At 41.2% G+C, this 27,931-nt stretch overlaps 1 protein-coding gene across 1 annotated transcript; it reads right to left on the minus strand.

Moving 5' to 3' along the window:
- Positions 1–552: 552 nt before the first annotated feature.
- On the minus strand, positions 553–27,931 carry LOC145397172 (putative glutamate receptor). Its single transcript, XM_080270369.1, has 6 exons — positions 27,709–27,931; positions 20,828–21,043; positions 14,412–14,596; positions 14,117–14,298; positions 4,247–4,409; positions 553–696 (listed from the first exon to the last, which is right to left on the minus strand). Exons 1-6 carry the CDS (start codon positions 27,929–27,931, stop codon positions 553–555), a joined length of 1,113 nt encoding a protein of 370 aa, XP_080126495.1.

The following is a 27,931-nucleotide window of genomic DNA, read 5'->3' on the forward strand; positions in this document are numbered from 1 at the left end:
TGATGTGGCAGGGGTAAACCAGCTCTGCTGTCGGCCCCTGCTACGGATGTCACTGACTGCATTGCGCAGTTGACCCTTGTCCGGTGTGGTGCGGTGAGGATCTGTCCGTTCTCCCTTTGGGGCTAAGATGCGAATGAATGTGTTTGAATGGATGAGTAATTGGGGAGTGTGTCGTCCTGTCTCGGCTACCTCCCTTTCCTTGGGGGAAGCAGCCTAGGTATATAGATAGATAGATAGATCAGATAGGCTAATAAGCTAAAAACAGTAATTTGTCTTAGATGAACCAAGTGAGGAAAAAATGAAGTTGGTTTTGTGTGGTAAGGATGAACTGTATTTATTTACCTTTAGGGGAAGTACAGAATATTCCAGATTTATTATTTCACTTACAATATAACTTCAAATTCAGGCAACATGGTGGCTTTGAATATCACTTGAAGGTGGAGCGTGATGAAGCAAGTATCTCTGTTAGGAGTAATATTCTGGACAATAAGGTACTAAACTAAATGGGTAATACAAGTGGGTGAATATCAAGCTTGATAGAATCAGTCGGCATCAAAATGACCACTGGTTCCTGATGCTTGAGTGAGCTAAAGTCTCCGTCAGCAGGGCAACGCTGGCCGGGGTGGAGCCAAGGAACAGCAGATAGATGGAGCCCTGCAGGTGCTTCAGGCCCAAAGGAATCTCGTCTCGACCTTCCTGGAAGCATCCCATATAATTTTGTAATCCATCTTCATAATTATCCTTCCACATATCATTCATACAAGACTCAGCAAACTTTTCCCGTGGTAATGTTTGCATTCACCTCATTGAACTATAATTTTTGTTCAGTCGGCAAAAAAAGCCAAGTCGCCTCTCCTCTTTTTCTCTCCTCAGCAACCAACACTGATGACTTTATCTGTAGCAAAATGAAATCGTCAACGTAAGTTGATGCATGGTGTGCACTAATTTTCAAACACCATGGAGAGAGAAGCTGGAAAGGCGACACGATTGCTGATGCCAACCGTACATGCGCACATTTCGTCTGTGTCTACTTCACTTACATAATTCCCCTCATCCAAATTGTCTGACATATTTCCAACCGACATTAATTTTTATTTCCATCTCGGCTACACTTCTCTGCCTGAACCACGTCACCGCCTGCTGTTGAGTGTTGTCTCATCCTTTCTGTTCACTGTTGTCTCCATTTATGCAAATAACACGTTCACAGGACCCATATTCTCTATCTCAGCAACACCCAAACCACCCGTGTCTGCTATCACAATTCACGTTCATCAGTATTTCAAAGTACTCATTCATTTTGCTGACGATTTTGCATCCATCCAAAGAATAGTCAAGCTGTGTGTATGTGTGTGTCCGTCTGTACGTTTGTTTCTTTCATCAGAACGGTTATAGATATCGACCTAATTCTTTTCACATTTGGTCGGAATAGGTCCAGGAGTGTCAGAAAAAAACCAAACAAAAATTCTGGTCGACGAGACGGCGCGATATGGTCGGAAATCGGGAGGTGCGAAAATATACGAAAATTATTTTTCAACTTATTGGTCAGACTTCTTCATTGTGGGCTCAATAACGAAATGCAAACAAAGATGGTGGTATGTGCAAAAATTTATGATGAAAAGGCTATTACTTATTCCCGCAAATTTTTCTGGGCAAGCACTAGTTATATAATATTCCTTCATGTTTCCATCTCTCTTATGTACAGTTTCCTTTCGACTCACAGTGCTGCGTTTTCGGACCTCCTCAGAAACAGTTTCCTATTTACAGCGGAATTCATTTTCCCTACGATTCTGAAGTACCTTACATAATTTGTCTTTCTCTTGACGCGTCTCTTTGCTTGGTCTTACGATACGTTCCCATTTTCTTTCAGCTGAAGTCCTTTCTTTTTCTTTTCTTTTTTTTTCGAGGAAGAAGGAACCAAAGGCCAGAAGCCCGCAAACCGTTTCTTCCAAATAAAAAAAAGAAAAGAAAAAAAGAGAGCCCGAGTCAAGATCCGTTCATTTCGAGATGCCTGGACTCACTGCGTTTGAAAGACTGGAGATCATAGGAAGTAGGAAATACAGACAGAGGGAGACAGTTCCAGAGTTGACCTGTTACATAAATCGAGGACTGGGAGTAACGGTTAACTCTTGCGTTAGAGAGTTCGACAGAAAAGGGATGAAAGTTTGTTGCTAGAAGGGTACTACGCACCCGTCGTAGAGGTGGAGGGATGCAAGCAGACAGTTCAGAGCAGCAGTGACCATTGAAGCAGCGATAGAAAAAAGATAAAGATGCAACAGTGCGGTGAAGAGACAGAGGTTGAAGGAAGCCAGTAAGAGTGGGAGAGTTAATGAAACGACAAGCCTTTCACTCCACCCTATTGAGAAGAGCTGTATGTGGGGAGCCTCCCCACACATGAGAGTTGTACTCCACACAGGGGCGAATAAAGCCTGCGTATAAGGACAACAACTGTACAGGGGTAAAGAAGGTACGGAGTCGGCTTAGCACACCTAATCTCTTGGAAGCAGATTTTACAAGAGATGTAATATGATCTTTCCAAGATAAGTCCCGAGTGAATGAAACCCCAAACATGTTCAAAGATACTGCAGGATTGAGCTGGATATTGTTAAACATTAGTGGGTACTCCTGTGGAAGATTTTGTCGGGTTGATAGGTGTAAGAACTAAGTCTCTGATGCATTAAAAACAAGATTATTTTTACCACAGTCGTTCTTTTTTGCTTCCACTATTCTTTCTACCTTGACATCCCGCAAATCTGTACAGCACTTTCTTACTAGCTGTTAACCTTGCAGCACCACACACAGCTTTTTAGTTCCTATGAAATATTCTTTGTTATGTACTCTAGTTTTTCATATCAACGAGTTTCCATTTGATTGACCCTAACACTGGCTTTCTTCATATTCATCCGCCAGTGTTATCTTCTCAGCTTCTCCACTTCCATTCCTTCCTTCCAGGATATTCCAAATTCATTTCAGTTTCATCTTGGATTTTACATGATCACAGAAACATCAGTTTTGTTCTCTCACCGACCATGTCAAGGCCAGTCTCAAATATTTTCCTCATTTAATGTACTCCATAGCAAACATTCATACGTTCCTTTCTGTTAGTGTGTCCTTGGAGTAGGGCCCAGTTGCTCTGAGGATTTGATTTTTTAATGGGGGGATACTTTTGGCACAATACGAATTAATTCTTGTTCAATGAAGGTTTAGAAAAACTAATATCTGTGGACTAAAAAGTTTCAACCTGTTCTTCATCGGTAAATCACCATATAGAATGATAACTTACCCTATCAAAAACTGTAAAACATATTTACACATTGAGGACAGACATGTCTTCACTTAAACTTTACGTATTTTATTTGTTCTTCCTCTGGACGATTTTATTAAGCTAAATTTGGGCCTTAGTGATGAAAATAGGTTGGAAGCCCATCCATTTCAGTCTCTTATCTAATTGAGTATGTATACTGTATACGTAAAAAAATAAAACTTCCTAGTGAATAAAACAGTAGATTACCCTATTATGTTTTATCATACCTGGAAATGCACTATTATTATTATTATTATTATTATTATTATTATTATTATTAATGTATGAAATGCCTCACAGCCACTTTCGAGTATTGTTTCCATTTTTTCGTGCTACGTTTAGAAGAATTTATTTAGCTTAGGTGAGACATTTCTAAACGGATGGGTAAGTTATAGCCATCCATTACCCCATCATACTGAAAAGCTTTCCAATACTGCATTAAATCGTTTACAGGTAACAAGAATTAACTTCAGGAACACGTCATTCCACGGGTTAACATTGCATACTATCCTATTAAACTCTCACATATCTGGGGGTATCCTTCATTATTCATTTTCTGATAGTTACCTCCACCACCCGTGTCTCTTAGTCTGTTTGTGTACAAGATAAACCAAAAAGTTGTTATTGGTTAACAGAGAAATCGGGTGGGTAGCTGGATATTGGGTTAAGGAAGAGTTGATTCGATTTTGAGGTTGATCTAGAACTAGATGTAAAAATGAGTATTATATTTTATTGGTGCTGGCGGAGGTATACACTCCCTTGCATTGTGTAATAGGGCAGACTAAGATTGTAGATTTAACTCACTAGATGAGACCATAAGACTATTTATTCACCTGGGAGGAGAGAAGAATTACAACAGTAAATCATAAATTTCATTGGCTATTGCGGTGGCATGCGCTCTCTTAGTGCTTTCGGGACTGGAATATGTATTCATGATGGACTCACCAAGTAGCTGAGTGACACAGGTATGACGATATCGGGTTGGTTTTGAGCCCTGTTCTCTCTCACCCTGAGATCCATCACCTCCTGCAACATGTACGTTATGAGGCCTGCTTCTTGTAGGTGGTCGATCTCAGGGTACAGACTGAATTGGTGCGGTGCGCCCTTCCTGTAGTAAGTTTCACCTGGTTAAAATTGTCAAGTGACTATAGCCCAGGCAGGGATTCACCAGCCTTCACAGTTTTATTTAAAGAATATTTAAAATCTTCACAAGATAACCAAAACCTTAAGTGGATTTATATGTTTTTGGATAATGTGAAATTTCTACATCGTATTCACCAAACCATTGGAAAGCAATTCATTGGCTGTAACATGGGATTGAAAAATATCCCTAAACTTAACACCTGTACGCCCTGCAAATCGTCACTTGTTTCGACTGGCAACACAGAAAACAATTTTTTTTTTGGAGGTTTTCAAAAAACTTATGCCAGAAGGAATCATTCTCTAATAACTTTACGACTTCCTGCAGAGAAAATGTTTCAGTCAGTAGGCCCTACCTTTAAGACAGTCTTTCCACTGAGATCCAATTAATAAAATAAATAAATAAGTAAATAAAAAGCAAAGCCAGCCATGTGTATCTCTAAACATACTTCACTCATTTCCATCCTTTGTAAATTCTTTTTCACCTTTTAGCTATTGATCTTCGTCTTCTCATACACAGATTTACGACGGCCTGCCACGCTTCCTCCCCGCTTCAGAGTCGTTCACATATACCCTCTTTCTTACCATGTCTATATTAATTTTCTCCAGATATCCAGCCCATTAAAATTTCTGGTTCAGTGTCAGTCAAACAAATGATGCCTTGAAAAAACAAGCCCATCCTATCCACCACTAGATAAAACCCGGTCGCCTAAACTGATGTGGCATTGTTTCTCAGTTATTTTATGAGCAATGGAAAATATCGTGATACTCTAGAATATTTTCGAAGTAAAATATTTGGCAAGTTCATATTTATATGTAATTTGCACATGCTGTGGAGTATTACTGCATTTTTCATATAATTCCATATAAATATAAATTCACAGTCATTAGTGAACCTCCATAAAGTACTATACTGTTTGTTCAACCATGCGATTCGGTAGATGGATACTTGACTGATTGGTATAATAAGGATTCTTATACTATAATGAAATGTGGATGTATTCTTACCTTTTCCAGACGACTGTATTTAGCCTAGGAGAGACTTTTCCGAACTGGAGGGGTTACATAACAACCATTTCTCTACCTACAGTACATTAGTATAACTGTCTTGTTTGAGGAAGTAGACATTCTCTTCGTCATGATTACACTGCAGCATGTAAATCTACATTCATGATTCATCATCTCCTTAGAATCACCTTAATTACCTCAATAATTCCTTTCAAGTAATCACCACCATTGTTTGCACTAACTATTTATAAAATTATTACACAATACATATTTATTGCCAGTGTACGATTAGTAGATAACAAGGATATTACACATTCTTATAGTCGTGATGGTTTTAGTGTTTTACAACTAGATTTAAAACTGTATTATAATTACATATGGACCGATTTAATGCTAGTTTTCCAGTTTAGGAAGTACCATTGTTACTTCATATTTATAAAACTCTTGGAGAAGTGTTCTTCACAGACTTCACTGCGGCAAGAATATCTGTTCAGTTATATGTTTTCGTATCCCATCATACATAGTACTAACGGTGTTATTGGATTTGCTCGTTAGTACCTAGTTCAAGTCAAAATTCTTGGCTTCTTTCGTTGATTTGACGATCCATTATCGTTTTTGTAAAGTTTAATGTAAAGTACTAATGCTGTCCGCAACAAGGAGAGGGCCTACAAAAGGTACCGGAGCCAACCCACCCCTGAATCATATCATCTTTACGTTTCTGCCCGGAATCGTGCTAAGTCTGTTCTTCGCTCTACTAAAAATAATTTCATCCATGCTAAATGCTCTCAACTCTCCAACTCGAATTCTTCCCGCTCCTTCTGGCACCTTGCCAAAAATCTTTCTAACAACTTTACCTCATCATCCTTCCCTCCTCTTTTCTACTCTGATGGTTCTGTAGCTATTTCTTCTACTGATAAAGCAGATCTCTTCGCGCAGACTTTCTCCTCCAATTCCTCCTTAGACGATTCCGGTGCTGTTCCTCCATCACTTCCCCCCTCTGACTTCCTCATGGCTGACATTATAATTTCTTCAGTTGATGTATTTTCTGCCATCACTGGTCTCAGTACTAACAAGGCATATGAGCCTGATGGGGTCCCTCCTGTTGTTCTCAAGAACTGTGCTTCTGTGCTTACACCCTGCCTAGGCAAACTCTTTTGCCTTTGTCTGTCAATTTGTACCTTTCTTTCTTGCTGGAAGTTTGCTCTCATTCAGCCAGTCCCAAAGAAGGGTGACTACTCCCAACCCTCCAACTATGGTCCAATTGCTTTAACGTCCTGTATTTCAAAAGTTTTCGAGTCAATTCTCAATAGAAAAATTTTAAGACATCTTTCCTATCACAACCTTCTTTCCGATCGTCAGTACGGGTTCCGTCAGGGACGCTCCACTGGCGATCTTCTCACCTACCTTTCAGACTCCTGGTCATCCTCCTTTCGGGACTTTGGCGAAAGCTTTGCCATTGCACTTGACATCTCAAAGGCTTTCGATCGAGTCTGGCATAAATCTTTAATTTCCAAACTGCCCTCCTACAGTTTCTATCCTCCTATCTGTGCCTTCATCGCTAGCTTCCTTTCTGGTCGTTCTATAGCCGCTGTTGTAAACGGCCATCGTTCTTCTCCTAGATCTAGCAACAGTGGTGTTCCTCAGGGCTCTCTCCTATCACCAACTCTCTTCCTTTTATTCATCAATGATCTTCTAAGCTGTACATCTAACCCTATCCACTCATACGCTGATGACTCCACCCTTCACCTTTCCATTCGGTTCCCGCAACGCCCATCTCAACAGTTACTTCAACAAACCAGGGATGAGGCTATGGCATACCTAATGTCTGACTTGACTCGCATCTCTGACTGGGGTAAAAATAATATGGTTGTTTTTAATGCATCTAAGACTCAGTTCTTACACCTATCAACCCGACAAAATCTTCCACAGGTTTACCCACTAATGTTTAATAATATTCAGCTTAATCCTGCATCATCCTTGAACATGCTTGGGGTTTCATTTACTCGGGACTTATCTTGGAAAGATCATATTACGTCTCTTGTAAAATCTGCTTCCAAGAGATTGGGTGTGCTAAGCCGACTCCGCTCTTTCTTTACCCCTGCGCAATTGTTGACTCTATACAGGGGTTTTATCCGCCCCTGTGTGGAGTACAACTCTCATGTGTGGGGAGGCTCCCCACATACAGCTCTTCTCAATAGGGTGGAGTCAAAGGCTTTTCGTCTCATTAACTCTCCTCCTCTTACCGACTCCCTTCAACCTCTGTCTCTTTGCCGCACTGTTGCATCTTTATCTCTTTTCTATCGCTACTTTAATGGTCACTGCCCTCTGAACTGTCTGCTTGCATTCCTCCACCTCTACGACGGACGCGTAGCACCCATCTGGCAGCAAACTCTCATCCCTTTTCTGTCCAACTCTCTAATGCAAGAGTTAACCGTTACTCCCAGTCTTTCATTTATGCAACAGGTCAGCTCTGGAACTGTCTCCCTCTGTCTGTATTTCCTTCTGCCTATGATTTCCAGTCTTTCAAACGCAGTGTGTCCAGGCATCTCAAAATGATCGGATCTTGAATTTGGCTCTCTATTGTATTTTGTTTTTCTCTTGGAGGGAACTGTTACTGCGGGCTCATGGCCTTTGGTTCCTTCTTCCTCGCATAAAAAAAAAAAATTCCAATAACTTGACCACTACACCCGTGACACGAGCCATACATATATCTATCTGTCTATCTATCAATCTATCTATCTATTTATCTATCTATCTATCTATCTATCTATATATATATATATATATATATATATATATATATATATCATCATCAGCAGCAGCAGCCGTTTGAGTATCCACTGCAGGACCGGCCTATCCCTACCGAAGTGGGGACTTTACAGCCAATGTATCTCTACCAAGTGGCTTAGGCTGTCTGGTAGAGATTTTATATATATACTGTATATATATATATATATATATATATATATATATATATATATATATATATATATATATATATATATATATATATGTATATATATATATATATATATATATATATATATATATATATATATATATATTTATAATTTTGTATATATATATATATATTTATATATATATATATATATTTTGTATATATATATATATATATATATATATATATATATATATGGAGCCTCTGTGGTAAAGTGTGCATTTTTGTACACTGAAGAACGAGGATTCGCGCCCCTCCAGGGTAATAAACTTCGACAGCGTTTTTCTGGCCACGTACTGCTTGGTGAACATGAGGGGTGCTGTGGTTGAACCAGTGTCGCATACTATAAAGTATACTTGCACCCAATCGGCTTGTGCGGGCCGATTACACTTGTTTCACAGACTACAGACACATCCAAACCACTCCAACACAACAATTACACTTACAAGCACTTCTCACCCTACATACAATCTCTGCCAGACAGCCTAAGCCACTTGTTAGAGATACATTGGCTGTATAGTCCCCACTTCGATCGGAATAGGTTGGTCCTGCAGTGGACATTCAAACGGCTGATGAGATTATATATATATATATATATATATATATATATATATATATATATATATATATATATATATATATATATATATATATATATATATATATATATATATATATATATATATATATATATCATCAGCAGTTGAGGTCCACTGCAGGACCGACCTATCCCTACTGAGGCAGGGACGATACAGCCAATGTATCTCTACCTAGTGGCTTAGGCTGTCTGGTAGAGACTGTATGTAGGGTGAGAAGTGCTTGTGAGTGTGATTGTAGTGTTGTAGTGGCTTTGGATGTGTGTGTAGTCTGTGAACCAAGTGTAATCGGCCCAGCTTAACCCGCCCCATCCCGACGTTTTCTGGGCAGTGGTATGTCCCAGTCCCGCCATTTTTGGACCTTTTTTTTTTTTTTTGGCTGAAACTTCCGCTTTTGGTGAGAAACATAGAAAATTCATTGAGAAATCGCTCACTTGAGGTTTGAAATACTCGATCCAGGTTCGAGTTCCTCCTTACCTGACTTGGTTTTCTAACAGGATGGCACCAAAGGAAACGAGTTCTATGGGAGGGTAAGTATTTTATCCACTCATAAACAGTATTTATTTATTTACTTGGTACGAATTTATACGTAGTACAAGAGTATATTGGTTTTCAAACAGTAATATAGGCATTATAAGCATTGTTTCACTCACTAACTCATCACCATTCATGACCTTTTTTTCCCACATTACCTGATCATCATTTCTGACTGTTTCTTCCTCTAATGCTATGTAAACTTTGTCCTCCACATTGTCATCGATTGGGGAATCACTCTGGCCCTGAATGTCTTTATTGGCCAGGTCATTGGTAACAGGTGAATTGCCGAGACAATGGCGTGCAGGGGGGGGGAGAGGTTATGCGGTGTAAGGCATTGTCCCTGCTTGGCATCTTGTAGAGGAATAGAGGAAGGTGTCCCGTGTATACGTGCCAAAAATCACTCGCGAAATCACACGCGAAAATTGAATATTGTGCAAATTAGGGACCTTGCAATGTTGCCGCGTTAATTTACGTCTCCGGGATAAGAGTGCACATCATGTGAGGACGGGAATGCACATCTCCGGGACGCAGCGGGTTAAGCCGATTGGGTGCAAGCATACTAGTATGTGACACTGGTTCAACCACAGCACCCTTGTGTCTGCCAAAGTAGCAAGTGGCTTGGTGAACGCTTCCCAAAGTTTTTACAACTCTGGTGGGAGGTGAACCCACGCTCACCAGCATGCGAAACGCACACTCTACCACTGTGCCACAGAGGCTCCATATATATATATATATATATATATATATATGTGTGTGTGTGTGTGTGTGTGTGTGTGTGTGTGTGTCTACCTATGAGAGAGAGAGAGAGAGAGAGAGAGAGAGAGTGAGAGAGATGGAATTACACATACTATACCTGCTAGCCCAGCCAAATGCGGGTACAAATGTGAGGCCTCTTTTGCTGACATGGTAGGGTGTGACACCTCTTGAGTCGGTGTAGCGAGAGGGTATGATGTAACTCATTTGTGTTGACGAAACTAGCATAGAAAATCCTCCTTTCAGAATTTCCCTGAGACCTGCATCAAGCTCAAACATCTGTTCAAAATAAAAATCCACTGATAAAAGAACCATTGATTACTTTGTTTCTATGTTCTATCAAAGCAGAGGTATTCAGTGTTGGATACGTATGTCTAAGAGCCGGGAATGAGAAGGATGTGACTAAGGATGAGAGAGGCCAGATAAAGAATTGTGGATGAATCACAGTAGTCCAAGAGTATAATGCTTAGACTTGTCAGTTAAGGTTGTGTGGTATTTGAAAGCAGGATAGGAGTAAAGGAGGAAATATAGCGAATGATGGAATCGGATCATATTACAAATCTGCCTATTTGAGGAGAACAGGCACTGAAAGCAGTACTTGCCTTGAAGAAGTGCTACATTTATGTAAGTTAGGGAATAAAGTGGGGGTGGGAGTGAATTAACAAAGTGAGGAAACCGAAGAGGGTATTTATGAAAAAGTGGTAAGAGGAAAAAAAAAAAAAAACATTCTGAAATATTTTGATATGCCATCACTGAATCTGTGGCATGGTAGCAAACTTACTTCGTGGAGATTTTCACAGTGAAGAACTCAGTGAATATGACAGCGTTGGAAAAGAATGGGTAAAGAAAGCATTGAAGACGTTAAAAAGTGCAGGAAAGCAGCATGCACATATATACTTCTAATTGCTGGAAATTGTGCGTGCAAGTTACACTGGTATATGATTAGTTCGATTCTTCTCTGCATATTCGAATCGATCTGTGGCAACTGAAACATTGCATACTGGATCCATGGTAATGTTTAAAAAAGGATTCTGGGACATACAAGAACACTTAGATTTTACATGGAGGTGATCCCTCAGATTAAGAATCTTTATATATTCGGTGGCAGAGAAACCTCTAAGATATTGTGTATTTTAAACAGTAGTAAGAAAAGGAAGTGAATGGTGGTGCGAGGAATAAGTATGGCTGTGGCAGAGAAGAGACGTGCATATGAAGTGTGGCTGCAGAGGAAGGATGAGGTGTCATATGAGAGGTATAAGGAAAGGAGGAATAGGGCGAGAAGAGCTGTGCGTGATGCTAAAGTGGCAGCAGATGAGAGGTGGGGTAGGAGGCTGACTGAGAATTTTCAACAGAATAAGAAAATGTTTTGGAAGGAGGTGAAAAGGGTGCGAAAGGGAGAGTCGGGGAAGGAAGAGTGAATAAAAAGCAGAGGATGGAAGGATGTTAATTGAGACTGATACAGTAAGGAAGAGATGGGCAGAGTATTTTGAAAGATTGTTAAATGTAGAGGAGGAAAGGGTGGCGAGATTGTGACAGATGGAAGGGTGCAAGGAATAAATGTATTGGGAGAGTTGAATGATTCATTGATCACAAAGGAGGAAGTGGAGAAGGCAGTAAAGGAGATGAAAACAGAGAAAGCTGCAGGTATGGATGGATTTGCTGTTGAATGCCTGAAGGGTGGTGGAGTGACTATTGTTGACTGGTTAGTAAGATTGTTGAATGTGTGCTTTGTGAAAGGTATGGTGCCAGTTGACTGGGCAAGTGCTTGTGTGGTCCCGTTGTATAAAGGCAAGGGTGATAAGTATGAATGTACTAGCTTTAGGGGTATAAGTCTGTTGAGTGTTGTAGGTAAGGTGTATGGTAGAGTGTTAATTATGAGAGTTAGAGAGGGTACAGAGGTAGTAAATGGTGATGAGCAGTGTGGCTTTAGGAGAGGGAGGGGATACGTGGATCAGGTGTTTGCTGTGAGACAAGTGTGTGAAAAGTATTTAGTGAAAGGCAAGGATGTGTTTTGGGCATTCATGGATTTAGAGAAAGCCTATGACAGAAATGATAGGGAGGCTTTGTGGACCGTTTTAAGATTGTATGGACTTGATTGTAGATTACTAAAAGGGGTGAAAAGTTTTTATGTAAACAGTAGAGCGTGTGTAAGAGTGGGAAATGCTGTGAGTGATTGGTTTCCCGTGAGAGTGGGGCTGCGACAGGGATGTGTGATGTCGCCTTGGTTGTTTAATATTTATATGGATGGTGTTGTAAGAGAGGTGAATGCAAGTGTTTTAGGTGGAGGTCTGAGTCTGGTGAATGTTGATGGTGGAGAGTGGAATCTTAAGCAGCTGCTGTTTGCAGATGATACTGCACTGGTGGCTGATTCAGAGGAGAGATTGAGACAGTTGGCAGAGGAGTTTGGAAGGGTGTGTGAAAGGAGGAAATTGAAAGTAAATGAGAATAAGAGTAAAGTGATGAAGTGTACGAGGTTGGTAGATGGTAGAGGGATGAATATAGTTTTGGATGGTGAGTTGCTTGAGGAGGTGGAGTGTTTTAAATATTTAGGGTCGCATGTTGCTATGGGTGGAAGAATAGATGCAGAAGTGAAGTTTAGAATAAATGAAGTAGGAAAGGTGCTGGGAGGAATGAAAAAAGTGTTTAGATGTCGTTTGCTTAGAATAGATGTAAAGAGAAGGCTGTATGAGGGTGTTGTGGTACCGACTGCGTTATATGGGGCTGAAACATGGAATATGGGTGTAGCAAAGAGGAAAAGTTTGAATGTAATGGAGATGAGGTGACTGAGGAGTATGTGTGGAGTGACGCGTATGGATCGAGTGCGAATTGATGAAGTGCGAAGGAGAACTGGAATTGTTCGGGAGATGGCTGGTAGAGTTGAGCAGAGGGTGTTGCGATGATTTGGGCATATGGAGAGAATGGATAATGAGCGATTGGTGAAAAAGATAACTAGATCTGATGTGAGAGGTGTAAGGCTGAGAGGGAGACCACGAATAGGATGGATGGACAGTGTGAAGAGAGTGCTGGATGCGAGAGGGATGTCTGTTGAGCAAGGAAGAGTGGCTGTGCGTGACAGAAATAAATGGAGAGAAATTGTGAATGAATAAGTGATGACGCAGCCCTGAGGGGATATTCTCCTGCATTTGGTCTGATTAGCTAGTCAGGTCAGGTGCGAGTAAGGGGATGGGTCTATTATGATGTGGCAGGGGCAAACCAGCTCTGCTGTCGGGCCCTGCTGCGGATGTCACTGATTGCAATGCGCAGTTGACCCATGTGTGGTGTGGTGCGGTGAGGATCTGTCCGTTCTCCCCTTTGGGGCTAAGATGCGAATGACTGTGTTTGAATAGATGAGTAAATGGGGAGTGTGTCGTCCCGTCTCGGCTACCTCCCTTTCCATGAGGGAAGCAGCCTAGGTATATAGATAGACAGATAGACTATCAACATCATCTATACCTATTTTACAGAGCTATCCTTTGCAAATTATGTAGCTCATTGAATGACCATAATACTGGACGACACTGCTTGGCGTGCTGTGATGAGTTGTTCGCTGATCTTGGGTTATGGCTCCCACTCAGGAGAGTTGCGGGAAAAAAGCAGCGAGAAACTTGTAGTAAATTTGACACAGCTTTTCAAGAACATGTAAGAAAATATTATGCAGTTCTAAACCTAAGGGTAAAATTTTACTTAAACAGGAGCGAATTTTCATGGTGACATATTTATTCTCTAGACTTTTAATAACTATACATAAGATTTGAACCAATACTTAACTCTTTTCTTTGGTAAATCTCTTTAGTGACCGGGGTGCTTTGTTGGGCGAAGTACCTGCCTGGGGCATATACTTCAAACCACGGTTCGTAGCCCCATCTCCATCCATCTGCCTCTGCCAGTTCCTCTATGGTTTCCAGAGGTTGAGTCTTGCCCTGGATGGTGAGGTGGGCGATGAGAGATGACTTATAGGCTGCACACACGATCAGGCAGAACAACAGCCACCAGCCCACCAGCATCTGTACCACAACCAGTGTCTTAGTACAGCGAGTTATTTGTCGCTGAGGAAGTCATCTAGATATTATTAAGAGTTTATACAATAAATTAGTGTACCATGATTCTTGACCAGTACCTGTCCTGAGGTGCTGATTGAAGGATCTGTTGGAGGCCTTTCCAAGAGGGCGCCCCAGCCGAACAGAATGGCAGTATTGAACTGGACGCCATTCCCACCTGCCTCCCATACACACGCCCATTGCAGCACCCACAGTGACACACCCCAGAACACCACGCCCACCAACACCCCAATCCACACCTCCCCTGGTGAGATCAGTTAAATACTCGTATATCTTGTCTGAGAGATAAAAACAGCAAGATTCAAAGTTCTGAAGAATTACTCTTCACTACAAAAAATGTAGCACAAATCTTAGCATTATTTTATACTGGAAGTATCTATGCAATATTTTATTTTTAGAAAGTCTCAAGTAGAGTAGCAAGGCTGAGGAACACGGACATCAAATTTAATGTAAAAGAAGCAAGCAATCAAGGTTAAAAGTATGCAAAATATATATTTTTTAAATATAAGTAACAACGAACAAGATATGTGGAACACAAAATGCAGAGGGGAGGCCTAGATTTGTCCAATTGTTTGCACGAGCAATATAGAGTACCAGTTGGCTTTTACGTTAGGAAACTGGACAAGAAAGAACTGACATTTTTGGCAGCTAAGGGTTGCATGCTTTCCAATACTGGTAGGATTACAAACTCAGATTATAAATTCTTAGCAACAGAAGAGACAACGTGAGATAATTACCAAATGGAAGAGAGGGAGAGAGAGACTAAAAAGAGTCAGTCAGAAGACTGGTGATAAATATTCTTTAACACCACATCCCCAAACACATGAGAGCGGTACCTCGCACAGGGGCTAATAAAGCATCGAATAAACTCGTATTGCAGAACGATGAGGGCCTATTGACACAGTTCACTTCTTTGAAGCTAGGCTAATTTTTGCAGGGAAAGCACTGTGAGCTTTCCAATGTCAAATAGATCACAAGAATTGGGACCATTGAGGATGCAGAAGGATGATGTACTATTTTTTTTTTTTTTTTTTTTTTTTTTTGCGAGGGGATAGTGATCGTGAAGATTGTGGTGAATCTACCATATGAAGGATTATATCGAGGCTATGATTTTTTTTTTTTTTAATCCAGGATTAAGAGACAATTCAGATTCTAGTGGCATGTGACAAACTTCCATTCCCGAGTTCTTAAAATGACAGCTATTATGGTCGTTATAGGTGGAAAAGTGAGGGTATGGAGAAGCTTCCCTGACTATATGGTTGACAGGGGTCAGCAAGGTCAAAGGGTTATGCGTTGACGTGGTAACAACGCCATAATTAGTTTCATTTTGTGAATCACACTTCCCGGTTAGGTGTGTCCACGCCCTGATGGGTGGAGTTACTAACTTAAGAATGAACAGGGTTGAGAGGACTAAACCCTATGGAAGACTATCACTGACAGCCTAAGAATAAGAGCAGTTGTATTTTGCAACAGCAGCTGCACTACGAAGCAAGGGAAATCTGAGATAAAGCTGCGAAAATAGAATTAAAAATGGTGTGGATAGAGTCTGAAAATGGGAGATTTATGCTTCAGAAGTGATAAGCCAATCTCCTGGGTGATCCTTAACCATTCCACTAAGTTTTGTCCAAACTAGAGAAAACTGTGACAATTGATTGCTTCACACACAAACGAAGGGGTTGAAATTTGACCTTGCCCTGTGACCATGACATTAGATTGTTCTCAGATCGAATCTCGTCCTTCTTGTCGTACGCTCAGTCCTTCCACAAGTTTGATTTTAACTGGATGAAACTTTTTAGGCTGACCATAGCACGTTGATCTAGCCCTGTGACCTTTATGTAGTTTTCAACAAACAATGTCAACACCTAGATTGACCCTCAACCTTTAAGATAAGTTTTATGAAAGTCAGATAAACTTTCTTTTGTTCACAGACAGGCAGACAACAAGACAGGCAGAGACGTCACGTTGAATAGAACATTAGAAACCACTGAAGAGAGAAACCTGTACTGTACACAGGAAAAATTATCCAATATATTACCAATATGCCGGGAATCGAGCCCTGGACTCTCAGGTGAGAGACAGGCAGCATACCACTACACCACGACAGGTAAAGTTAACTCACATTGTCACAATCTTGCAACCAATGTCCCTCCGCCCCCACTGTGGGCCTGAAGAGGATGAGTTAACCCCCTGGCACTCGGACAAGTAGATGCTTTTAATCTATCCCAAGCACTTACGGCGAGTCAGAATGAAGAGAGAAACCTGTACAGCGGGGGCGGAGGGCCATTGCTTACAAGATTGTGATACGGTGAGTTAACTTTTACCTGGTCGTGGTGTAGTGGTATGCTGCCTGACTCTCACCTACGAGTCCCGGGTTCGATTCCCGGCATATTGGTAATATATCGGATGGATAGAAACCACTCTCAAATCCCAAGTGCGGGTGTATTAAGTTTATGTAGTATTTCAGTTTAACGTGACAAAGAAGTCTCGTGTGAACAAGGATAAGCCTGCAAGACTTTGTTCTCGAAAGAGTGTTTATATTAGGGAAGATGTGTGAGACGAGAGGAAGTGTTGGGAGTAAGAGTGTGAGCAAGAGTGTGGCAGCGTAAACAGCAAGATTGTGTGTGAAGGAAGGAGAGGGTTAAAGTGAAAAAAAAAAAAAAAAAGGTACTCGGCGAATAAAGGACAGCTTGAGGAGAAAGACTGAGCGAGAATTCAACAAAATTTAGAAGGAAGTATGATGGCTAGCAGTATAATGTGTGTGAAAAAAGAATGAGGTACGGGAGGATGCAAGTTTGAAGAGGTAAATGTATGTGTAAACTGTGAGCAAAGTGAGAGAGAGAGAGAAAGAGAGAGAGAGACGCAGGTGTGGGTGCTGGTGGGCAGCGTTAGTAAGTGGATGGCTGCAGGTGAATGGTGAATGTGATGAGTAGGTAGGGAATTGAACAAGGATTGAATGAGTCAACTGAGGGAAAGCTGAGGGTTGGCAATAAAAGTGGTAATGCTGGAGGTGATGACTGTACTACTGAATCCCAACAATATCTATACGATTTTAACAGGACGGTTGCTGGCAGCCTATGCGATCCTTCCTGCCTAAAACCTTGGCACAGCCAAGGCTCCCTTTCTATATAGGGATAAGGAAACCGACGAGGCTTCCTAACTCTAACCAAGTGAAAACCCAACTTTGAGTTTCCTATAACCACACCAATTGGGTCCACCTTATGTCAATGGTGCCACGACCAGGGCGTATACTATTCGAGCTTAGCAGACCCAAGATTAAAGAAAACTCTGTTAGTTACCACCAGAGTAGAGCTGTATTTGGAGGCAAGAGACCTCAGAAAACTTCCCTCTATACAGTATATTGTGAAAGGAGTACACAGGTTGGTGGATGGTTCTCTTAAAACCTACCAGTGTCATAGCATCAATATGACTGCCACCACTTTACTATTGCTGGAGTAGTGGTGGTTGAGAGGACTGGTTTGTACTACACATGAACTATGTTTTGCTTTCAGAAGCTAGCTGTTTTAAGAGCGGCCTGAAGCAGTGGTATGCATGAATAGGGTTCTAGAAGGTGCAGATATTGTTGGTAAGCCCTTGATATTGCCTATTGCTTGCCGGTTGTCAAGTCTGGTAGGGACTTCCCCCGTTTTAGAAAGTTTGGAATTATACCGGCTTGGGCCAGGGACATATCCTCTGAAAGAGTGAAATAATTGTGGTAGGGTGCGAGCACAACGGACAGGGTGTTTCTTCCTCCACGCAGGCTGCCAAGTGAGTGGGAGAGAGGGGGAGCTCTCTGCACTGAATATTCATCAGAGATACGGGTATGGCCATTGCAGAGACAGCACAATCTTTCTGCTGCTGGCAAGGCAAGACCCGTAACTGAAGAAGCCCACCTTGTCACAAACTACAGATATCTTTTCGGCTACCATTACATCTCCACGCTCCTGCAAACAATGCCAAACATGCCTATATGGTAACAATAGGGAGAATATCCAACGCAGGCAGCCGACGCTGAGAAGACAAGGATCCCTCGGCAGAAAAAGGTCGAGCAGCAGCTTCTTGGCCAGCAGATCATCTTGCTTATTCCCTGACACTCCCAATGGGTCAGGACTCAGCAAATCTCCACTTGCCTGCTACAGCGTTTGAAGAGGAAAAACCATTCTAAAACTGATAAAACCAATGAATGGGAAGTAGTAAAGGATTCCAGTGCAAAAAGAGCAAGACAGGGATAACTAGAAACATTGAAGCCGCTTACGGGAGAACAAAAATGATTTTAATAACAAGTAGAATCGGAGTCAGTTCCGTTGCAAAAACAGAGGCAATACTTGGAAGGCTCTAGCCCTCATAGAAGTAATGGAAGGCAACAACAAAGCCCACCCCAACATGTCTTGGAGCCGTCTCTATAGACGTACCCTAATGGGTAGAGGTATGACCTACACAAGAGAAAGTGAGACATAACAGGGAAGTCAGCTCTTTCTACCAGAAACAAACCAACAGAATGTTAGCTGCGGGAAAAGCCAAAAGCCTACCCTCCGGACCCGATGGTGATGAACCAACAGGGAAAGGACAGACAAGGAAAACATAACAGAATGAATCCTGTAGCTAAAATAGAGTTGAGTCAAAGGTAGTAGTGCAGTTTCTGAAAATGAGGATTTTAAGAGTTACAGTTGTCAGACAGTTCTAGACAGAGTTTATGGAGAGATGAAATTATTATTGCCTGTCTTTAACATGGCGAGGCGATTGTGTGTGTGTGTGTGTGTGTGTGTGTGTGTGTGTGTGTGTGTGTGTGTGTGTGTGTGTGTGTGTGTGTGTGTGTGTGTGTGTGTGTGTATGTGTGTGTGTGTGTGTGTCTGTCTGTCTGTCTGTCTGTGTGTGTGTCTGCTCCCCAAATATCTCGAATCGTTGTTGACGAATTTTCACCAAATATTCAGGAAATAGGACTTATGTGGGTTTGCAGAAGCCAATTGCTTTTGGTGAGGACTTGATCAAAGACGAACGAATGATATGGATTGGGTTTTTAAAAAACACGGTGACAGAATTCCGGTGACTTCTGCAAAATTTGATCAGCTGTCTTTAGCAAGGCGATGTGATATAGTTTGTGTGTGTGTGTGTGTGTGTGTGTGTGTGTGTGTGTGTGTGTGTGTGTGTGTGTGTGTTTTGCCAATATATCTCATCTTCAAATCTGGATTGTAGGTACAGTAGCTTATACCTTAGCCAACAACATATTTTGGCAGGCGATTAGCATTCGCCCCGTGAATGTGCTTTGTTTTTCATTATGCAAGTGTTTCATGATGATCATGTCTCAGTGTAACGTTTTCATTTTTTTTATAAGTTTCAGATTTCTTGTAAATCTTGGATAATTACCAGGAAAGGTAAGGCTCATCAATTTTAAATCAACTGAAATTTAGCTGCTTCATGTTAAGCATATTGTTCTTGCAGATACCAAATGACCTTGTTTAATCTTACAGGAAACTACTCACAAATATAAAAATAGTCTCTTATAGAAGGAGGACTCACAGAGTGCAACACCCACTCCCATCACCTGGTCTAAGGGACAATAATTTTACTGTTGTCTGTAACCTTGACTTCCGACTGATTACTCTCAACATCTCATTCTTGCCTGACCCTAAATACATTCACTAAGTAACCAAACTGAATATAAACTGAGTTGACCTTGCCCTTTGATGTTGATTTTCTTTTCATCTTTCCCTGTAACGTTGACCTTGTCTGATACTTGTCACATTGAAACTCCTTTATCTTTACGTTACCCTGAACTAGTCTGCAATGTTTGGTCACAATTAAAAAAAAAAAAAAAACTTTGAAGTGATATCATGTGATATTCAGTTTTTATCTACTGTTCTCTAACACAGTAAGTGAACCACATGGCTCATCCAAAAATTTTCAACTAAGTTTTGGTAAACCAGGTAGCAAGTCTAAGTTGTTTTGTTCCCACATATACAAACGGCTAGAAATTTGATCTCGCTGTGAAACCTTGATCTGTGACTAATTGTTCTCAAAACTGATTTCCTTTGTTCTTGACCTGCCCTCAAACCTTCCAGCAAGTTTAGCCAAATCATATGAAAATTCTGAGTTGACCTTGTTGGGTAAACCTTATATCATGACTAGTTTTGTTGTTCGGGAAAAATGGTTTCCTCTGTGGTTGACCGTCAGTCCTTTCACTAAGTCTGACTGTATTCAGATAAAAACTATTTGAATTATATTGTTGACACACACACACACACACACACACACACACACACACCTACGTCACATAGACAAAACAATACTCCAATCTCGAACTGGGAGTGTGAGTGTAATAATATAACCACTCACTGAATTAGTTGACAGTGTGCTGCTGCAAAACAAACAAACAAACAAACGGGGAGAGAGAGAGAGAGAGAGAGAGAGAGAGAGAGAATGGCATTTTTCACATAAGATAAGGTGACAATGTAAGTGAAACAGTAAATCATACCAATACCTTCAAAAGGCCTGATAAGTGCCAGGTGTTGGGGCAGCAGTGTGGGTTTCAGAGACATGACGACAACTGTATCAGACTCGTACACCCTCACGAAATCGGCCACCCTAGCACGGTCCGCTGTTATAGCCAAGATGGTTGAAGAGTCGGCTTCCTGTCTTTGCACCTGACCCGCAATACCGTCAAAGTTCCCGTTCTTATCTTGGGTTCCAGACTTTCCTAAGGGGTGTCCATGAATACTGTATCTAGAAAATAAATTAAATGGTGATTGTAGAATGTGTAGCCTTGTGTTTGCACTTCTGAGTAAGAGTTGGGAACTAGCCTATGTACAGGGTTCACAGACACACACAGACACACACAGACACAGACACAGACACACACAGACACACACACACACACACACACACACACACACACACACACACACACACACGCACGCACGCACGCACGCGCACACACACACACACACACACACACACACACACACACACACACACACACACACACACACACACACACACACACACACACACACACACCTAAAGCTGTCCTTCTGCTACAGAAGATAATGCCTACTGTACTCACCAGGATGGTGTGTTTCTTACTGTCTCAGATACCAACGTGTGTGACTATGCAAACCAATCCTGGACCCTCAACCTTTGCCGCAAAATCAGCATGTCAAGTCTGGGTTTGCCTGGAGACTTCTGATTTGGTTGTGCCTCTATTGTCTACACTCATCTCTGGCCAGGTCCCGAGCTTCTTGAAGATGGATGTTCCGTGGCTGCAGGGAGGTTGCAATTGTGTTGTGTCTCAGGCATTGGTTTCAAGATCTTTTTGTACGATGCTGCATTTCTTTAAAGCTGTCCTTGTATGGCTTTTATTACGAGCGAACGAGTGAAGTTTACTCTCAAGTAGGTTTGGAAATGAGTGACTCGGCCTGACCTGGCCCAACTCGACAAGGCCCGGCCAAGCCAGTCTGGGCAGACCCGACAATCACGCTAAGCAGAAGCTAATGACTACTCCTATGGGAAGTAGGACTGAGATTCTTTCTTCATGTAGTACATTCATTCAATACTGTTATCAACTAAAATCTTACCCATAAACGCGTAGGAACCCCGTGCAATCTTAGGTTTTCAATGGGAGTGTTTGGTCCTAATCGGTGAACGCTTCAGTTACGAAATCATAATAAAAAAAAAGACCTTCCATCCTAACACTGTTTTTGGTATCCTCTCTAGCAATTAAATATAGGAGATTCCGCCTAAAATTTTATACCAAAGGGAAATTGTGATGAGAAAGGACGGAAGTTTAGAGAGTGAGGTGCTTGAAAGGGTACAACATGGAAGAAAGATTGCTGGTTCTTTGAAGGCAGTGATAAGGAACAGGGAGCTGACCTTGAGAGTTTTAAAGTCGCTGCATGACAGTATTGTGATACCCACTCAAAAGTACGAAAGTGAAGCTAGAACCTTGTTGGAGGGACACAAGTCAAGAGTGACAGCAGTGGAAATGAGTTATTTGAGAGGAGCATGTGGAGCCACATGGAGAGACTGATTGACAAATGGGGAAATGAAAGAGCGTTGTGGTGTGGATGTGGATGTGAGAGAAAGCATTAGATGAAATACACTGAGGTGGTTTGGCCATATGGAGAGGATGGAGAGCGAGAGACTGACGAGGAGATTGTGAGTGAGGTGGAAGGGGTGAGAGGGAAGGGGAGACCAAGGATGAAATGAAGGGATGGAGTGAAGAGGTATATGAGAGAGGGGTGTGTGAGCTGGGAGCAGGGGATTAAAATGGCGTGGGACAGGGCGACATGGAGGCGATTTGTTTGTGGCCACCCCTTACGGGATTAAGGCGTGTGGCAATAGATGGATAGTTAGATAGAAATTGTGATAACATGGTGTTTGCTCGCTCGTCACACGCTTACAAAGCGCACGTTACTGGTATATTTTCTTCTGTCTCCCAGGGTTGCGTCATGCTGCAGTGAGTTGGCTATGCAGAACCTGCTGGGGAAGGAGGTACTTAGGGAAATAGAACAAGTGTCCGACCCATCTAAGCTGCATTTTTGCTAGCATGCTTTCTGCGCTTGTTGAATTTGCCCACTTGTGAAAATGTGACCAAGGATCTTCATTCTCCCATGCGAGTCCTAAGCTGCGCTGTAAGCATCGAATGTGAAACGATTCAAGCTGTTTGACATGATGCTGTAGGTATTCCAGCAGGTAGGTATTCCAGCACTGAGCACCATAAAAGAGGGTGGAGAGGCATAAAGCCATGTATACTGATATCTTTGCCTCAATTCTCAAGTTAGTGTTCTTAAAGACTCTGGATCAAAGATGTCCAGCAGAGGGTGAGGCATAGTTATTTCATGCAAGGGCTTCTGCATCAATGTTATGTTTATCTGTGAGCACACTTCAGAGACAGGTTAAATTCTCTACCTGTTTTACATTTTCGACATTTATCTGAAATGCAGAAGGCTCTACTGGGTTGTTTCTCTGATATATTACTGCTGTTTTATTGACATTAATTTGGAGTCCCATTGCATTTTATATATGTGACAATGGTGAGTCTCTGTCGTAGGGCTTCTGGGGTACGTAAAATGACAGCACAGTCGTCAGCATATTGTTGCTCCAGGGAATCAGCCATTTTAGTCTTTGATTGTGGTTGAAGATGTCTGAGATTAAATAAGTTACCGTTTCGACGGAACTGGGTTTTTGTTCCATCATCAGGGTTCATTTGTTGGTTAGTTAAGAGTGTAACTGCAGTGAGATAAAGGTTAAAAATGACAGGAGCCGGGATTACATCCTTGTTTTACTCCTACTTCCACGCTGAAGGGTTCGGATTTGCTCCCACGTATGGGCACACATCATTCATGTTGCCATGCAGGCTATTCAGGAAGGTAAAAAAATTTGTTAGGAATTCAAATTTTGAAAGAGCATTCCATCAACGCTCTCTGTTGACAGTATCAAACCTTTTTCAGGATCGATAAATGGTGTCTATAAATCGCGGTTTCGCTCATATGCTTTCTCGTGTATATGTTGGGCAACAAAGATTATTAGCAGATGTGCTTTGTTCCTACTGAAATGTACATTGTGTATAAGGAAGTGTTGACTCAGTCAGATGTTTTGTCTGTCCAGACAACATTATCTTGGCTAGTACTTTGCTGCCATTTACAAGGCCGGAGGTACCTCTGCTGTTGTTAAATATTAGCTGTCTTCTTTCTTCTTGTAGGTGGTTACAATATCAGAAATAATTACAGTAATAACGATGACACAAGTAACACTCTCAGGGTCTTGAGACTTACTCTCAGTGGAATAAAATCATACAGCATTAGCTACAATGGAAGTGAATGCAAGACCTGGCCCGACTATGCAGGAAATAATGGTGACAGCAAAACCAATGACACTGTTAACACTCTTGGCATCAACAACTCATTGAAAAGTAAATATAATCGTCTGGTTTTAGCTGAAATAAAATGCAAAGCTCTGTCTCTACAGTGAGTAGGTTAAACGTAACGTGGTTCTTACGTAAAGTTTAGTTTTTCTGCTAAGGCTGAGAGAAGAAGGATGTCAGCCGACTCTGTGGGAGTGACAGTGTTGTCTGGCGAGTCACTATCCCACTTGTACGCCATGTAAGGGGGGTAGAGCACAGCAGCGAATCTCAGTTTATGCCCCATCATATCCCGGAGGTGGCCTGTGCAATTAATGACGATATCTGAAGTTTGATGGTCGCAACCGACATATTGTATAAATTAGCCTGTATAACATGAGGACCTTCTTTACTAAGTATTCTTTTTTTATTCTGATAATTTATTAATGTACGTGAAAGCATTTGAACTTGAAAGAGTTTGGGAAATCTGTTTGCAATCACTTCATTTGCATGGCTGTCTCTCAAGTTGAATAAAACAGACTGACATCAGCTGCAATAACATGAAAAAGAGGTCCCTGGACTGAAAGTGATAACTACTCATTTTTTTTTAATCGAGGCGAAGATGCACTTGACAGGTTGGTGATGATTGGCTGAATACAACAGTATCTCATAATCTCATTACTCGTAAGCATTATTAATTGACAACATAAATCTGAGGGTGATATTTGGGTTAGTAAATGTCATTCGGACATGTTGCATTCAGCCAATTATCACCAACCTGTCAAGTGCATCTTCGCCTCAATAAAAAGGAAAAAAAAAGAAAAAAAAAAAAAAGGAAAATGAATGCACTTCTTTATGGGAGTTTTTCTCGAAGGTGAACAAAATCATATAAAAGGCAGTAACTACAGCATTACACAGATATTACTAACGAAAAATGGTTGCTATCCTTTCACTCTTTATGGTATTCGTATAAAAAACATTTAAAAAGTTTTGAACACAGTCAATATCCTCGCTGGTTACGTAAGTTCCCTGGCACATCATCCTGAACGATTTATATTGAATACGGCCAATTAATACCAATTTGTATGTTATTTATGCCGAGTATGGCGTTACTTGAATGATTTAAATAACGCAGAAGAGGACAGTAAGGCGTAATAAGCATAATAATCCGCTTAGGAGGAGGAGTTAGGGAGTTTCTTAACCGTTGAGAATTTGATGCAGTATCACCATACTAAACAGCATATCGAGGGAGAATGTGACGGTTTGGCTGCTACACACATGTTAGAAGCAATAACTGACCGATTGCTACAATTATTCATGAACCGTATGATTAAATATTGGATATTTGGGGGAGGTGCACACTGTCTGCCCTTATTTCACATTAATGGTATTTTTTTTCTAGTCTTTGTTTACACTTTTTGCCCTAGTTCCCACCTACAAGGGCAACTAATCCCTTTACTACAAGGATATCTTCTGTATAGTATTTTGTAACCACAACATAATTTTATAGTGTCTAGGATGGACTCTTCAAAATGAAGATGTCATATCTACCCTTCATGATCTTCGCTGCAGTAGACTTTCATGAACTCAATAAAACTGGCTGGCAGCGGAAGAGTGAAACTTAGGGAGATGTCACCATATTTCAAGGTTAAAATCAAAGGTCCAGCAGCAAAAGGATTACTGCATTATTTTTTTTCCCTTGAAATATATATATATATATATATATATATATATATATATATATATATATATATATATTAATGCGAGGAAGAAGGAACCAAAGGCTGAGCCAGCAAAACGTTCCTTTCAAGAAAAAAACAAAAACAATATAAAAGAGAGCCAAATTCAAGATCCGTTCATTTCGAGATGCCTGGTAGGGTGCTGTACAAGCTGCTCTAGGTCTTTAAGGATAGAAAAGATGTAGGCTTGTTCACCAGGTGGATCAGTGAAAGGAGAGGAGAGCCAAAGGTGGTGGTGAACATTGAAATCTCCTAGAATGGAGATTTCAGAGAAAGGAGAAATGGACAGACTGTGTTCCATCGTAGAAGTAAGAGAGTCGAAGAATTTTTGATAGTCAGTAGAATTAGGAGATAAGTAAACAGCTCAGATATATTTAGTCAGAGAATGGCAGGAGAGCCGAAGCCAGAGTGTAGAGAATTCAGAAGAATCAAGTTCAGGAACAGGAGAGCAAGATAGGTCGTTGCGTACATATACACAACAGCCACCTTTGGCTTTGAAATGAGTATAGAGAAAGTAGGAGGATACAGAAAAGGGTTTGCTGTCAGTTGCCTCAAACAGCTGAGTCTCTGTCAGGTAGAGAAGGTGAGGTTTAAAGGAGGAGAGGTGATGTTCAACAGAGAGAAAGTTAGAGGAAAGACAGCGAATGATGCAGAAATGAAGAAGTGAGTCAGACAGTGGTTCCAGGCATGAAGAGTCATCATCGGGAGAGGGGCGGATGATGGCAGGCATTTATGATCCCCCCCTTCCATAATGTCAAATATATATTATATGCAGATTAAGTGAGCGGATGTTTGTTGCTAAGTTTTGATTATTCAGGCGCTGTTTGAATGCAATGACTGGCATTGACAGTTTCCTGTCGTCAAATTTCAGACAAAGGAAGAGAACGTTGAGAAAACTGTCGTTCTTTAATCCGATAATTTCTTAACAGAGCGTAACGTGATGGTAAAATGAAGCTGAATTAACTCTCTCCGGATGAAATTAGGAGAGACAGAGAGCAACTAGACTCGGAGAACGTAGCACGACCCTCTTCCAATAAAGTACCCAGTCATCAAAGAAGTCTTTTCAGTAATCTGAATTCCTGATGAATTATCTATAGGCCTATATCTTACAGTTGCATCACTTTAGTCCCCCTCTCCTTCTCTAGCGATTAAATCTAAACAAAACCTTTATTGTGGAAGAGTTGTTGTGGTAGGCTGAAAGGTGTGATTGAAGCACCAGAGATAAACTGTACGTCTGCCTCCCCACCCCCACAGTACAGACACCGACGGTACACCCAGATTCGTTGATTTACCCTTTCTGTAGTGAAAAAAAGATTCTCGTAATAAATCTTCAAATACTGTACACCTATCAGGGTGGCATGAAGAAAGAATCGTAAATAATGTACAATGATGGAAGCAACGATCTTCACAGTTCTGACTGCATTTTACGTGAGATTTTTCAGTAATATATTCAACAAATTTAAACACTTTTGCAATTGCTTCGTGTAAATTAATGAAGCGACCAGCAATAGACTTCAATGGGTGTTACATAAAGCTTGTATGTGTTTATGCCTGTGATAGGTATACAATAACAGACAAAGCCAATACAACACCTAGACCTCTACAAGCATCCAAGTATCAGTCTTATTACAGACATACCCTCCCTTCTCTTTGCCATCAAGAGGAAACAGTAGTTTTAGTTATTGATATCATTCCAAAAAAAGAAGTCCTGATCATGCAGTGAATCCCCAGAAGACTTACACTTTAACAGTTACAACGGATGGAGAGAGAATTACTTTTTCATACCTTCATAACTGGAAATGTCTAGATATTGTAGGAATCTAGACTTTGTATACTGAGAGTTGGTATAGGTGATGGCGAGGTAGAGGGCATGGATGGTGTTGCGGAGGCTGTGGTGCAGAAGGATGTCATAGACTCCAATCCTCTCACCCACAACAATTACCCGGGTCTCTGGCAGTGTCCACAATCCTGCACGCTCCACTAGCCTGAGCAGGAAGACTGTCGCCAT

This window comes from Coenobita brevimanus, chromosome 40 (genome assembly GCF_032717465.1).
Source record: "Coenobita brevimanus isolate Jiangsu-jjx chromosome 40, ASM3271746v2, whole genome shotgun sequence".
Lineage (NCBI taxonomy): Eukaryota > Metazoa > Arthropoda > Malacostraca > Decapoda > Coenobitidae > Coenobita > Coenobita brevimanus.

What these genes read in the sequence shown, in the direction of transcription:
- LOC145397172 (XM_080270369.1), bottom strand. Translation starts at nt 27,931, where the DNA reads ATGGCGACAGTCTTCCTGCTCAGGCTAGTGGAGCGTGCAGGATTGTGG. An exon ending in AGACATTTCCAGTTATGAAG is followed by an intron (nt 21,044 to 27,708) that starts GTATGAAAAAGT and finishes GACACCCCTTAG; the next exon opens with GAAAGTCTGGAACCCAAGAT. An exon ending in CAATCAGCACCTCAGGACAG is followed by an intron (nt 14,299 to 14,411) that starts GTACTGGTCAAG and finishes GTTGTGGTACAG; the next exon opens with ATGCTGGTGGGCTGGTGGCT.